We start from the raw sequence: 14,367 nt of genomic DNA, 5'->3' as shown, positions 1-14,367 counted from the left end.
CGGACCGTGACTTGTTTATCACCTTTTATAATCCTTCATGAGACAAGCACAGAGAAGTGATTGTTCTTTGCTTTGTATAGGTGCCACAAAATAATGTGTAATTGAGCTATAGCAAAAAGAATAGCCTATTTATTATGTTTGTTTGACCTAAAAGGTCGGTGTGTTTTCCTCACCTCTAGACAATATTTGTCACAAAATTGGCCTAAAAAATGAGATAAAGCAGAGCTAGTACGTTAAACAAGAACTTTGCAGGGTTTGATAAAACTTTTCCTAACTTTTTGTCACTGCTAGGGCGTTGATTGAAGCAAATTTTCGACTCCTCAATTTTCCCAGACTCTGACTCCTTCATATATGACTTGTGTTTTAAAGTGAGGAATTGTCTATATTAAAATGGTATGGTTTGATAACCGTTTCTAATAAATAGGGGCTTGGATGGGTAGAATGAATATGAATTGTATAATTTATTTTATGAAATTCTTCACTTGGCTGGTGCTCTCATGCAGGAAGCAGACAGCTCTGTTTCCACTGTCGTGGCCATTCTTGGTGTTACATGTAAACTTCCAGTTGAAGTGAGTGGAATCTTTGTGTGTAATACCAGGCCTGGCCACTGCAGTGGGAATGGAGCTGTCTGTTTTCTGTAGATATCTGCTCAATGCATGAGCATCCCTGTCTTGTTTAACAGCTGATCAATGGAATTTCAGGGGGCAGACTCTAGATGGTTTACTATTGATTGCCTATCCTCAGGATAAGCCATCAGTAGTTTAGAAGTGGATAACTCTAATAGTGATCATGATTTTTCTCCTTTGTATGGAAAGTGAAGAAAATTTTGTATTTTTTAGCTTTTAATATAATCATCTAGCACAAGACATGCTCTCCAGTTGCAACAGAAAGCAGGACTATTGTACTAGAAGTAGAAAATGCCAAGAGGTATAAACATTGTCAAATGCTAAAATGGAATACAGGCACAGTATGAATGCAATAAACGGATTAATGCTTTGATCAATAGATGGCAGCACAATGCTAATAAAACAATGACTATAAGCCGTATAACCGTGATTAATGGTCGGTGATAAATATTTCACTGCACTGAATATAAGTGCTAGTAATTGATGCCGGTAAGCGAGAGTATAGCAGTTGATGCCATTAGTTTATTCCATTGTTCTAATGATCGGAGCAGCATAAGCTGATATCCCTTGTGTTGGCCAGTAGCGTTGCGGTCTCATTTCAATACTCCTTGGAGACTAGATTTACACAGTGAATGTCCTGGCCTTTGGCTGAGATGTGATGCAGCATAAGTTATATCCTATAGGAATGCGTAAAGACTCAGATGTGACTTACACCCAGGGTCGTATTGAACGTTCAAGCTGTTCTAGGTACTTTTTAATGCTCACACCCCCTATTGGTGAGCCAGTTTAAAGCTGTTATCTATACATTTTGGATACCTGTCAGGCAAATGCTCATTAAGACAACAGCTATTGCTCCCGACTTCCCCATACACTTGCATGCTTGTCCGAGACTGCATTGCTTTTCATTGGGGAGAAAACATTAAGCAATGGCTAGATGCCTCTAGCAGAGGCTTATTTCCCATGGGAAAAAATGTATATGGCAAGAGAACCAAGGTTACTATATAGACTTAGTACCAGAATCATGCTTATTACAAAGATATGGTACCAGAATCAAACTTGCTGCATATATATGGTAACAGATTTCGATTTCAGATATGGAGATTCATTGAATCTGCACCAAAAGTGGTCAATCTGCATGTAAAGCTACACTTGCACCTCGTTCGGGCACCCATCAAGGCTTCCAGTCCAAGGGTTCCATCTGATATGCTGAAAGCTGCATTTAGACAGAGCTCTAAACTGTTCCATAGAATGTCACTTATGAAATGGAGACCAAAACTGCAGGTTTCCATTTGCATCCGTCGTTTTGGCTAGACAGAATAGCATATACTATTCTGTTTGGCCAAAGTTGCTGGAAATAATTGGAGACAGATCCAGCTAACGACGCAACCAGACAAAGCCCACTGATTATAATGTGGGTCCATTCACTTTCTGTCCTGCAGCCCGACATTTTACAGGACGGAATATCGCTACACATAGCATTATTTTGTCCTGCATTTTAATCAAATTCGTTTACAGAACCTCCGAGTCCTTACACAGGCACTTTTTTACAATTTTATATGCACATAAAACCTGCATACAGACACTTATTTAATTTACTTTTCATATACACACAGGAGCATACACAAATATACTATTACTTACAATAGATAAATCTATTTTATATTCACTGTAAACAGAGGAAAAAAAACTCCCTTTCCTAGGAGTTGTCCAAATCAAATGACACTTTCTCTGTGTGATTGTAACATTGATATAGGTAAGTGATTACAATATCAGAGCAAAAGGAGAATTAAATGTGGAGAAATGACCACTTGAAGGGAGGCTCTAGTACCCTGTTGTACCCCCTCTAGCTTTCATACAAGATGTGATGTGGGCATGGAGGCTCTTGTACCCTGTTGTACCACCTATCTCTTGCATACAAGATGTGATACAGGCAGACGTGGAGGCTCTAGTACCCTGTTGTCCCGCCTCTCACTTGTATACAAGATGTGATACAGGTGGGCATGGAGGCTCTAGTACCCTGTTGGGCCACCTCAAGCATGGATACAAGACGTGATGTGGGCATGGAGGCTCTAGTACACTGTTGGGCAACCTCAAGCTTGGATACATAATGTGATACGGGCGGGCATGGAGGCTCTAGTACCCTGGTGTACCACCTATCTCTTGCATACAAGATGTGATACAGGCGGGCATTGAGGCTCTAGTACCCTGTTGTCCTGCCTCTCACTTGCATACAAGAGGTGATATAGGAGGGCATGGAGGCTCTAGTACCCTGTTGTCCTGCCTCTCGCTTGTATACAAGATGTGATACGGGCAGGCATGGAGGCTCTAGTACCCTGTTGTATTGCCTCTCGCTTGCATACAAGATGTGATCCGGGTGGGCATGGAGGCTCTAGCACTCTATTGGGCCACCTCTAGTTTGTATGCAAGATGTGATATGGGCAGGCATGGAGGCTCTGATACTTTGTTGGACTGCCTCTAGCTTGAATACAGGTGTAGACAAAATATAAAGATCAGAAGCGGCGCTCCAATGGTGTATGGAAAAATAGAGAACAGGACTAGTGTAAATGGACACTCACCGCAACTGAACCGGTCCTATGGTTAAGAGACCGTCAGTTTGTTGGTCCACAAAGGCCTTTCAAACCAAATTTGGGACAGTGCACGTTGACGGTCCTAGAACATCCCCTAGGGGAGAGCAGCAGCGAGCGACTCCAAAACAACCGTGTTGAGGAGGAAAGAAATGTATATTCAAAATAGGAAAAACTCACTTTTTGCGCTCCGTCAAACTGTGTCAAAATGGGAAAATCTTACTTGTTGAGGGGTGCCTGGACTCCTGGCACCCCCAATATCGAAGGAAACAGAAAGACTCCAGTGGGGCAAACGTAATCCTCATAGGTCGATTTATTGCATAAAATACAAGTGGATTGGCGCTGCAACGCGTTTCGGCTTCTATCAAGCCTTTTTCAAGCATCAGTTTGTATGCAAGATGTGATATGGGCAGGCATGGAGGCTCTGATATTTTGTTGGACTGCCTCTAGCTTGAATACAGGTGTGATATGGGTGGGCGTGGTAGCATACAGATTCCATATGGTATGTTGCAGAATATCGGTCCGCATTTGCTGTAACTGAGCCTCTAGATCATGCAAATTCATAGGCTGCTGAAGTTGGTGTCCCAGATGGTCCCATATATGTTCTGTTGGTGAAAACTCTGGTGACTGGGCGGGCCATGGAAGTGTGACAATGTTGTGGAGGCTCCTGTGACACCATTGTGTGAGCAGCCAAACATTATCCTGCTGAAAAATGCCTCTTGGAATCCGCCATGAGAGGAACACATGTGGCTGCAGTATGTCCTGAACATATCGCTGAGCGGTCATTGTCACTTGTACCACTACACCTTCACACCAGTACTGAGGGCAGTATGCCACTCCACAGCAAAGGCAGGATTGTAGCACTCACCCTTAGGTCTCTGGGCACCATCAATGGCCATGTTTGTGTCTAAACTAAACCTGGATTCGTCACTGAAGACAACTTTGGTTTCACTCTAACATTCCAGTTTTGTTCACAACACCATTGCAAATGGAGGCAATGGTGGATGTCAAGGCGTTACACGTAATGGGTGCAATGAGGCCGAATGTCCTTCAGCCAAGTGCCTGGAAATGGTTCTGACACAAACGGGGACCTGTAACTATTGTGCCACCTGGATGGTGGTAGACAATAAAACAGTTGGAGCTACTTTTGCTTGTTGGTCAAGCAAGACTGGTGTGTCTGTGTGTCTGCGCGCTGTCATGCATCCATTGGTCCCACCACCTCCTAACACTCTGGTCAGAATGGCCCGGTGGCGGCAATTCGTTGATATGACCTTCCAGCTTCTTGCATTCCAATAATGCGCCCCTCTCAGACTGTTAACTGGGCAAAATCTCTTCCATTGCATCGTAGCGGCGTCTAGTGGCCAACAAGCTCTTCCCAAGCGGAAGAGGCTACTACACACAAGGAGCCTCTGAGAGACCTTTTTATAGGCCAAGGGTGGAAGCACCTTTTAGGAAATTATCTATGAATGTGTTGGGCAGAGATAAAGCCCAAGAGAACCACTGACTCCATTTGACAAACCACCAAATATCTAGTAGAATTGAAGCACGACTAAAATGTAGTTTTTAACTTCTTGACAAGAATTGACACGTTTTATATTGTCCTCCACAGACTTTCACAGCATGGTGTAATTCACATCTCCGGAAGGCTGGGACACAAATTGAGAATATAGATGAAGACTTTCGAGATGGCCTTAAACTCATGCTATTACTTGAAGTCATTTCAGGTAAGATTATTTGTCTGAAGGAAGCTTGTGTATGAGGCAACGTTCCAATACTTTGTCCAAGTTATCAGTAAATACTATTATTTGGATATTACAGATGTCTTCTCTGGTAAATCTCATTGTTAGAGTGTTAGGATGGATCAGTTCTCGCCATAATGAAACTCTAGCATTCATTTTCTTTTTTTCCCCATAAATTAGATTGAAGTTTATAATAGAAGACATTAAAACTAGACCATCCTAAAGTGTAAATGTTGGTTCTATGTCTTTCCTTATGTTCATTGCAGATGTTGTAATGTAGATTGATTGACAGCTCATTGTGAAGCCATGCACCCACTATGTTTTTTTGGTATACACTGCACTTACTAAATTTTTTTTTTTTTTTACGTCTCCACAGGGGAACGTTTACCCAAACCTGAACGAGGCAAAATGCGAGTGCACAAGATCTCCAATGTCAACAAAGCTCTGGACTTTATTGCCAGTAAAGGGGTAAAACTGGTGTCCATAGGTGCAGAAGGTGAGGTAATTGCTATGGTATGATGACTGGCCTAGTTGGACTATCTGAATATAGGGGGAAATTTACTAAGCCTGGCATTTCCTGCGTGCGCCTTGTCAAAAAATGTACGCTAATTTACGGCAGTTTTTGGGGAGCAGGAAAGGGGGAATCCCCGCGGCCAAACGTCTCAATCTCTGGATGAAACCGAACCGCGCCGGGTGGACCCTATTGACTATAATGGGGTGCATATGCTTTCTGCTCAGCTGCACGTTTTTTTTTTTTTCCAGTATTTTCAGCAATGTCTGTGATAGAATCTCTATCTGCGTGTTCCGATGCAGATGTGAACCTGGCGTTAGAAGCCTTGTTAAATGTCCTCCATAGTATCTTTCCTACAGGTGCATCACTTGTGGTCCTACCTCACACTGAAGTAGGAGGCCTAGTGTGGGAGTTGCCATTATTTTTATATACAGCATTGTGCAAAAGTTTTAGGCAGGTGTAGAAAAATGCTGCAGAGTAAGAAGGCTTTCAAAAATAGTAGTGTTAGTTTATTTTTGTCAATTAACAAAATGCAAATTTAATCAAATCAATATTTTTGTGACCGCACTTTACCTTCAAAATTGCATCAATTCTTCTAGGTATACTTGCACACAGTATTTGAAGGAACTCAGCAGGGAGGTTGTTCCAAACATCTTGGTGAACTAACCACAGATCTTCTGTGGATGTCACCTTGCTTAAATCCTTCTGTTGCTTCATGTAATCCCGGACAGACTGAATGATGTTGAGATCAGGGCTCTGTGGGGTCATATCATCACTTCCAGGACTCCTTGTTCTTCCTTACACTGAAAATAATTCTTAATAACATTGGCTGTATGGTTGAGTTGGTTGTCCTGCTGAGAAATAATTTTTGAGCCAATCAGATGGCTCTCTGATGGAATTGCATGATGGATAAGTATCTGCTCGTATTTCTCAGCATTGATGACACCATTATCGAGGAAGGAACCTCCACCACGCTTCAATGATGCCTGCAGACACATTTTTGTTCCGCTCTCCAGTCCTTCACTGAACAAACTGCCTTCTGTTACAGCCAAATGCTTCAAATGTTGACTCATCAGTCCAGAGTGCCTGCTGCCAATTTTCTGCACCCCAGTTCCTATGTTTTCATGCATTGTTAGTCGCTTGGCTTTGTTTCTGTGTTGAAGGTATGGCTTTTGGGATGCAATTCTGCCATGAAGACCACTTCTGGCCAGACAACTTCAAACAGTAGATGGTGTCCCACTGGTTTCTGTCAGTTTTGAGCTAATGGCACTGCTAGACCTCTTCCGATGTTAAAGGGAAGCAAGCATTGTGTTTTTCATCTGCAGCACTACATTTCCTTGGCCAACCACCGCGTCTACGGTCCACAACATTGCCTGTTTCTTTGTTCTTCTTCGAAAACACTTCAACATCACATCTTAAAACCCAGGTCTACTTTGAAATCTTTGCCTGGCAGAGACCTTGCTGATGCAGTGTAACTGCCTTGTGTCTTGTTGCTATTCTTATCTTGCCATGGTGTATGACATGTGACATGAACTGTCTTCCACAACCCCCCTTTGTAGAAGTTTTTTCACTAAGTTTTAAAGGTTTTTTTTTTCAGACACAAAAAGGAAATTCTGAAAATAACAAGATATAGCAGGTAACAGTACAGTAACCTGTACTTTTTATCTGTATCCTATGCAGTCACCGATCTGCTGTTTAAAGGGATCACTTGGACAGTAAACACAATGACAGACTGTTAGCTACAGCTTCCCTACAACTCACAGGTCCTGCAACTTACTAGCACCAACCTCCCTCCGGCCGCGACAGAATATCGCTAGCGATATTCCGCCATGGGGCAGGAGGGTGGAGCACTGTAAGGCCTCTACAGTGTAAGATGTCAGAGGAAGTGGAGCTATTTTTTCAGTCTGAGAGTCACGTGATATACATAGAAAATGAAGAAAGTAGCTAAACCAGGTACAGCAATCCTATTACAAAATGAATAATTGTGATAATGTACATTAGTTTTTAAAATGTTAGTCTGTACCCAGAATACCCCTTTAAGCTTCCTAAACGGCTGTTTCTGTTTCGGTTAATGACTGTTTCATCCTACATATGAAAATGATAATTATCACCTGTTTGGTAATACTGGTTAATCATACACCTGACTATAATCCTATAAAATCCCTAACTTTCTACAATTGTACTTAGAAGAATTGATGCCGTTTTGAAGGCAAAGTGTGGTCACACCAAATATTGGTTTCACTTAGGCCGGCTGCATACGACTGGGCCGGATTCCGCATGTGGGAGCTCGCAGTAGAATCCAACCCTGTCCCCGGCCGGGTGTCTGAGTGTACCTTTCATTTCGGCTGCCTGTTCTGTACTGCAAATGAGCCGCATGACTCTCCATCGGACATGCGCAGTACAGATTTTTATTTTTTTTTAAACAAACCCCTGCTTTTCCCGCGTCACCGCCTAGCGATGACTCAGAATCTGCAACCTTTCCACAATGTTAATTGCGTAAGGGCTGCGGGTCGGGTGGCTTCCATTGACATCAATGGAAGCCGTCCACACGGAATAAGTCTTTATGGAAGGCATAGTGTATTTATAGAAGAGGCTGTCTTGACGAGTCACACAGTATATTGAGATGAGAAAAAGTCTTTTCCATTGAGGTTTAACTTCCTGAAATACTTTGTGTGCATGTTTCCAGAAACCATAGCAATCTTATCTCTTATGGAATTCCTTATGTTCTTGGAAACTTGATTTGTTCTTGTAGCACACAATTAGTGTTCTGTTGAAGTACAAGGTATATTCTGTATCAGGATTGTATGTCTGTTATCAGTTTCATTCCCTGGTTCAATGTATTCATGTTTGATATACATTTAGAATTACTTGATAATTTCATATTAATTTATCTCAATTCTACTTGGTGCAGAAAAGATGGTCCAGAATTATTATTTCATGGAGAGCTCCATGTTGTTCCGTTCCTCTGTTGTTCCTCCAAGAAATTAATGAATATATTAACTGGCTTAGAACCTATGCTCCATCCAGACAGCATCTCTTTCAGGGAAGGCCTTGTATATTTCAGGAAGACCATGCTAACACCTATATACATTGCTCAGCATTGATAGTGCCTTTCATGATGTGTAAGCTGCCCATGCCATAGGCACTAATGCAACCCCATACCATCACAGATGTAGGATTTGAGCTTTGCGTTGATAAAAAGCTGGATGATTCCCTTTCTCTTCAGTCTGCAGGACACGGCGTCCGTGATGTCCAAACATTTCTCATTTTGATTCATCTGACCACAGAACAGATTTCAATTTTTGCCTCAGACCATTTGAAATGAGTTTTAGCCTAGAGAAGATGCAAGTGTTTCCCAATTGTGTTCATTCATATTTTCTTCTTTGCCATGCAATCCACAAATGCAAGTAAAGCTGTATGATGCGAACTGAGTTCAGACAGTGATTTCTGGAAGGATTACAGAATCATGCATGTTTTTATTACAGTAACGCCTGAGTGCCTGTAGATCTTGAGCATCCAATATTGACAGCTGCCTTTGTCTTTTGTGCACTTTAAATTCTCCAGATTCACTGGATCTTTTCATATTATGTACGATCGATGGTAGGATATTCAAGATTTTAGCAATTTTATGTTGAAGAACATTTTCCTCAAATTGTTCCACAATTTTCAAATGCAATTTTTCACAGATTGGTGAACCTCTAACTACTTTTTGGCTTTTGAGACACTCTCTCTCTGACATGCTCTTTTTTTATACAGTCATGTAACTTAAGAGAAAATTGACCCTCCAGCTGTTTTTCATTAGTACCACTTTTCCAGCTTTTTTTTTGTTCAACCCTGTCTTAATTTTTTATACTGTGGCTGTATTGCTGCCATCAATTTCTAAATTAAATTTTTTTTTCTGATAAAATAAAAAAAAAAAATCTCCCTTTCACCTTCTGGTATGTATTCTATTGTTCTTTTCTTTACATTTAAAATATTTGGGGTTGTAATTTTTTTCCTTTTTATAGGTTTTTAGTGCTGCTTTGCTGCCTTTTTTTTTTCTTTTGGTGATGTTAAATGCTTTCTTTTTGTTTATTGCCCCCTTTACATCTATTATTGGGCCACATTGATTTCCTCAAATATTTAATCCTTTTATGCATGTAAGGTATGAACTGCTCACAGTATGTTTTTAAGATTGTTTAAAAATTTTTCCATTTATTGTCTGTACTCCTTATTTTTGAGGACATTGTCCCAGTCAATAAGGGCATCTTTAGCTGTTTAACTTTTTTTTTTACCTCCTTTTATTGAAGGGTATCGTCGTATCCATAACAACTCATACAATAAATTGAAAACGCTTTTTATCCTGCACTGCAAAGTGTAAAAAAAACTCTAAAAAACTGAGGCAAAATACTTATTTTTTTTTTTCATTTTGCCTCCCAAAAAATGCAATAAAAGTGATCAAAAAAGCTGTATGTACCCCAAAATGGTGCCAATAAAATGACAGCTCATCTCGCAAAAAATAAGCCCTCACAGAGCTCAGTCCATGGAAAGATAAAGTTGTAGCACTTTGCAGTGATTTAGAAAAAAATATCTAAAGGGTTTTTGTTGTAGAAAAAAAATATATTTTTTTTTGGTATCCCTGTAATCATACCGACTCGCAGAAAAAATGTATTGTCATTTATGCTGCATGATTAACGCTGTTAAAGAAAATCTATGGCAGAATTGATGTTTTCTCTCCCTGCTATCATAAAAATTAAAGTTTTACAATAGAGTCTACGTACCCAAAAATGGCAACAATAAAAACTACAGTTCGCCACGCAAAAAACAAACCCTTATATGGCCGCATCAACAGAAAAAATTTATGGCTTTTGAAAAATGGAGATGAAAATCCGCTAAAGATTGCTGTGTCCTTAAGCCCAAAATAGGCCATGTCCTTAACTAGTTAATAAATCCAAAATGGCTATCCCTCTAGTTGGGTCCTGTACAAGTTGGGAAAGTTAATTGTCTTTTTAGTTATTGAAAGAACCAATTTATATCCAGATAGTTAAGGTCCTCCATAATAACTACCTCATTGTGATTTGCCACTTCATCTATTTGCCTTAGTAATACACTTTTTTGTTTGTTCTGTTATATTTTGTGGCGTATAGAAACCTCCTATGAGCAATTCCCCCCCCCCCCCCTAATGTATTTCTACCCATAGACTCCACATGTACATCTCCCTCACACCTATCTTCTCGTAGCATAGGCTTTAAATAGGATTTTACATAAAGACATCCCCCCCCTTCCCGTTTTTATGATCGCTTCTGAGCAGACTATGACCCAGTAAGTTCACCGCCAAGTCACAGCTTTCATCCAACCAGGTTTCAGTTATTCTCACTATGTCATGTTTTCCTCCATAATTACTTCTAGTTCAGACTTATTGGTCAGACTTCTAGTATTAGTCAGCATACAGCTTACAGTTTTTGGTTATTTTTTATTTTAAATGAATCCTTATTAACTGTTTTACCAGTTCTAACTATACAAACCCCTCCCACTGCTCCACCCCCATTCCCATTACTTCGTTTTAGATTACTGTCTACACTATCTTTCCCCCTATCTCTTTGGCTGCCCCCCACCAGTCCCTAGTTTAAACATTCCTGCAACCATCTAGCCATCTTCTCCCCAATACAGCTGCCCCCTTCCTACTAAGATGCAGCTCATGCCTATGGTGGACCCTGTAGCCAACAGCAAACCTGGCCTAGTTCTCTAGGAACCCAAACCCCTCCATTCTACATTAACTCTTGAGCCTCCTGTTGCCTTGTTAGCCTCCCTAATATTTGAGTCCCCCACTACCAGGACCTGTCTAGCCTGCCCCGCGCTCCTATTGCCCCTTATTTCTGCAGCAGACATTCCCCTGGTGGTCAGAGGGCATGTCAGGCTGCAGCAGTGGTAAATCTGTAATGGTATCCCCCTCATCTGCCAACTTTTCAAACTTGTTGGGGTGTGCTAGTTCACGACTAGCCTTCCTGGATCTCTGCCCTCTACCCCTCCTGTCACAAGCTAGCTGCCTGATCATCCTGCACTTCCAAATTATCCTCCACCCCACATTTGTCCCAGCGAATGCCGGCTCAGTGAGCAGCAAACTCCTTTCCATATTGCCAAGGGCTCTATATTACAAGCTGCTCATATAGAACCAGGACCTGGGCTTCCAAACGTGCAACACGCTCACATCTCGTACAGCAGTATGCACCCTTGAATGGTTGTTTAATGACTGCATGAATGGCACAAGATGTACAGTGGATGGCACTGTCAATCATGGAGCCCATTCTAAATGGGGATCGTACAGATGGGGTATAAAGTATTATATGCAAGTGAAAATTAAAATGGGCAGTAAATAAATGTGACTTTTCTAAAGTCCCTGAATCTAAGGTCTCTTGTTTCAGGTGAGACACTTTAGAATACAGCCTGTACGCTTGCTTTTGTTTGCTTTATGTAGCTCTTATCGGTAATACTGCCAGGTGATGCCAGCTGGAGCAAGGCTCTGGCTATTAATCTGACTGATAGTAAACTGCTGGACCCAGAGGGTAAACTGATGGGTAAACATATTGGACCCATCTATTAATTTGATGCCCGGGGTCAATTAAGGAAATACGGTTGGTAATGCCCTGATGTAAGTCTTGGGTATATTACCGCTTTTAAAGTTCAGGTCTAGTAGACACTTTATTCTGTTAAAAATCAAAATGCCCCTCAGTTTCTCTGCTTATTTCACCCTTTTGTGCTTATTTTCAGAAATTGTTGATGGAAACGCTAAAATGACCCTAGGAATGATTTGGACAATTATCCTCCGTTTTGCTATTCAAGATATTTCAGTTGAAGGTAAGTTACCCCTTCTGGTGTCCTGTATTATACACCATAAATAAATGTGCAGTGTATGTATAATGATATACCAGTATGTATCAGGTTATCAAATATTTTGGCTATAGTATTTATAACCGGTTTAAAACCGTTATGATTGGTTATCTGCTATACCTTATTAAAGTGAACCTGTCAACCGATTCATACTGGACGAACAATGGGCAGCATAAACGTGTGTGTGTGTGTAAAGCATAGCCAGGTTTTACTTATTCTGAATAAACAAACATACTTTAACCCCTTAAGAACAAGGCTGTTTTGTACCTTAAGGACCAGCCATTTTTTAGGGATTTTACCCATGTGGTTTAACTGCCCTATATTTTCTCCTTCAGCTACAAAAATTTATTTTACTATTTTTTTTCTTCTTCTTCCGTCACATATAGGGCTATATTTTTAATATTTATTTTCACTGCCAAAGATTAAATTGGATTACAGGGCGCATATGGTGACTTTTTTGTTGGCGTTTGCTTTGGGTAATTTTCCTTTTTATGTATTTTTATTTTATACTGTAACTTTGTTTTACTTATGTATAGAATTATTTTTTTTACCATCTATGTCCCCATGACATCATACAAGACCTCTAGGGGACATTCACTTTTAATTTAACCCTTTCCCACTGTAGCTGGGGCATCCATAGGAGCCTATTCACAGAGACGGAAAAGTCTATAATAATTTAGAAAAGCCCTTTCACAGTTACAGACTAAAAACTTAAAGATTCTTTATTGAGGATGTTCTAAAAAAACATATATGGGCTGACTTACATACAAAATGTAGAGGAGAAAGGATAAACAAATACCCTTCCTTGACAGTAGCCTCTACTTTTTAATAGGTATGTGAAGGAGACTTGATAATTAAGTGCTGTTGAAGACAGTACTAGGGCTTATGAATTTATTCACCATGCAGAAACGATGTTTTAATGCAGGGGTGGATTCATATAGGTTTCCTAGTAATATTAACCCCGGTGGTAATATGGCAGTAGTGGTGACCAATTACCCTTTCAGAGTGCAACAGGTGGCTAGTTGCAGATCTATCAGGGTTGCTGCTAGATAAAGAAAAATAATGTCCCAGATTGTTTGAGACACGTAGACATAGGGGATTTCTCCCACAAGTACAGATGGCTTTTAGATGTCGAAAGGCTCACAATCGAGGAATCTTATGTATGAAAAGCTCGACGCGTTTCCCCACAGTTAGAACTGTGGTTCATCAGGAGCATGGATAAAGCAGTGAGTCTGTATTACAGCACTTTTGATCATAGTAGATCCGACATGTATAGAGGATTCAGATACTGTCGTATGGTGGCTCAGATTTGATAATATGATGATAGATTCAAATCTTATATACACAAGGTGCTTTTGTTCAATAATGTAGTTCCAATAGTACGTGACTATTGAGTAAGATGTATGAAGGTGATAAGCCTTCGTAATCAACTACTGCATTAGACTATCGTTCAGCAGGGTTTTCTGTGATAATATGCGGAGACTGCTTTCTGGAATCAGAGTGTTACAGAGGATATAGATCGTAGCGGAATCAAGTAATTTATCAAAAAATAGTTTGGTCACAAAACCAAAATAACCGCCATTATCCTCTGATTAATTTTGCAGTCCTAACCCCCAGCTGGGTATAAGTAAAGCTGCTTCAGGAATAGTCTAAGTGCTAGCAAAGTTTGCCGCCCTAGTCCCTAGCTGAACGCAAGCAGAACGGTTTTAAGAGTAGTCTAAATGCTAGCTTCTGCCCGCATTTGCTAGATATCTACGCACTGATACTGCACCAAAAGAGAACAGAAGCGCATCTAGTCTAACAGCTATCTATAATAGCTATTAGGTCATAGCACCAAGGAGACACCAAAACAATGAGGAAACAATAAATAAACAGAAAGGTCTAAAGCCTGTGGCTGTGATGGTGAACCACAGGTATAATGCCAGGTTAAATGTCAGCAACTTAAGTAGTCATTACTGGACCGCCCCCATAGGTGGGGGATGATGGATTGTCCAATGGGTGACACCCAGAAGTGACTGAGGCGGGACCACAGTAATTAT

At 40.7% G+C, this 14,367-nt stretch overlaps 1 protein-coding gene across 4 annotated transcripts in view; it reads left to right on the top strand.

Annotated features, from left to right (window-relative positions):
• Positions 1-14,367, top strand: part of ACTN1 (actinin alpha 1) — a 122,476-nt gene that overhangs the window by 39,209 nt on the left and 68,900 nt on the right. For all 4 annotated transcript variants that reach the window (XM_066608486.1, XM_066608482.1, XM_066608485.1 and 1 more), the window contains exons 2-4: positions 4,821-4,935; positions 5,327-5,446; positions 12,209-12,295. In XM_066608486.1, the coding sequence (XP_066464583.1) occupies positions 4,821-4,935; positions 5,327-5,446; positions 12,209-12,295 (322 nt within the window). The remainder of the gene's footprint in view (positions 1-4,820; positions 4,936-5,326; positions 5,447-12,208; positions 12,296-14,367) is intronic.

The sequence above is a fragment of the Eleutherodactylus coqui genome, chromosome 6, assembly GCF_035609145.1.
Source record: "Eleutherodactylus coqui strain aEleCoq1 chromosome 6, aEleCoq1.hap1, whole genome shotgun sequence".
Lineage (NCBI taxonomy): Eukaryota > Metazoa > Chordata > Amphibia > Anura > Eleutherodactylidae > Eleutherodactylus > Eleutherodactylus coqui.
This window is presented reverse-complemented; position numbering and strand designations above follow the sequence as displayed.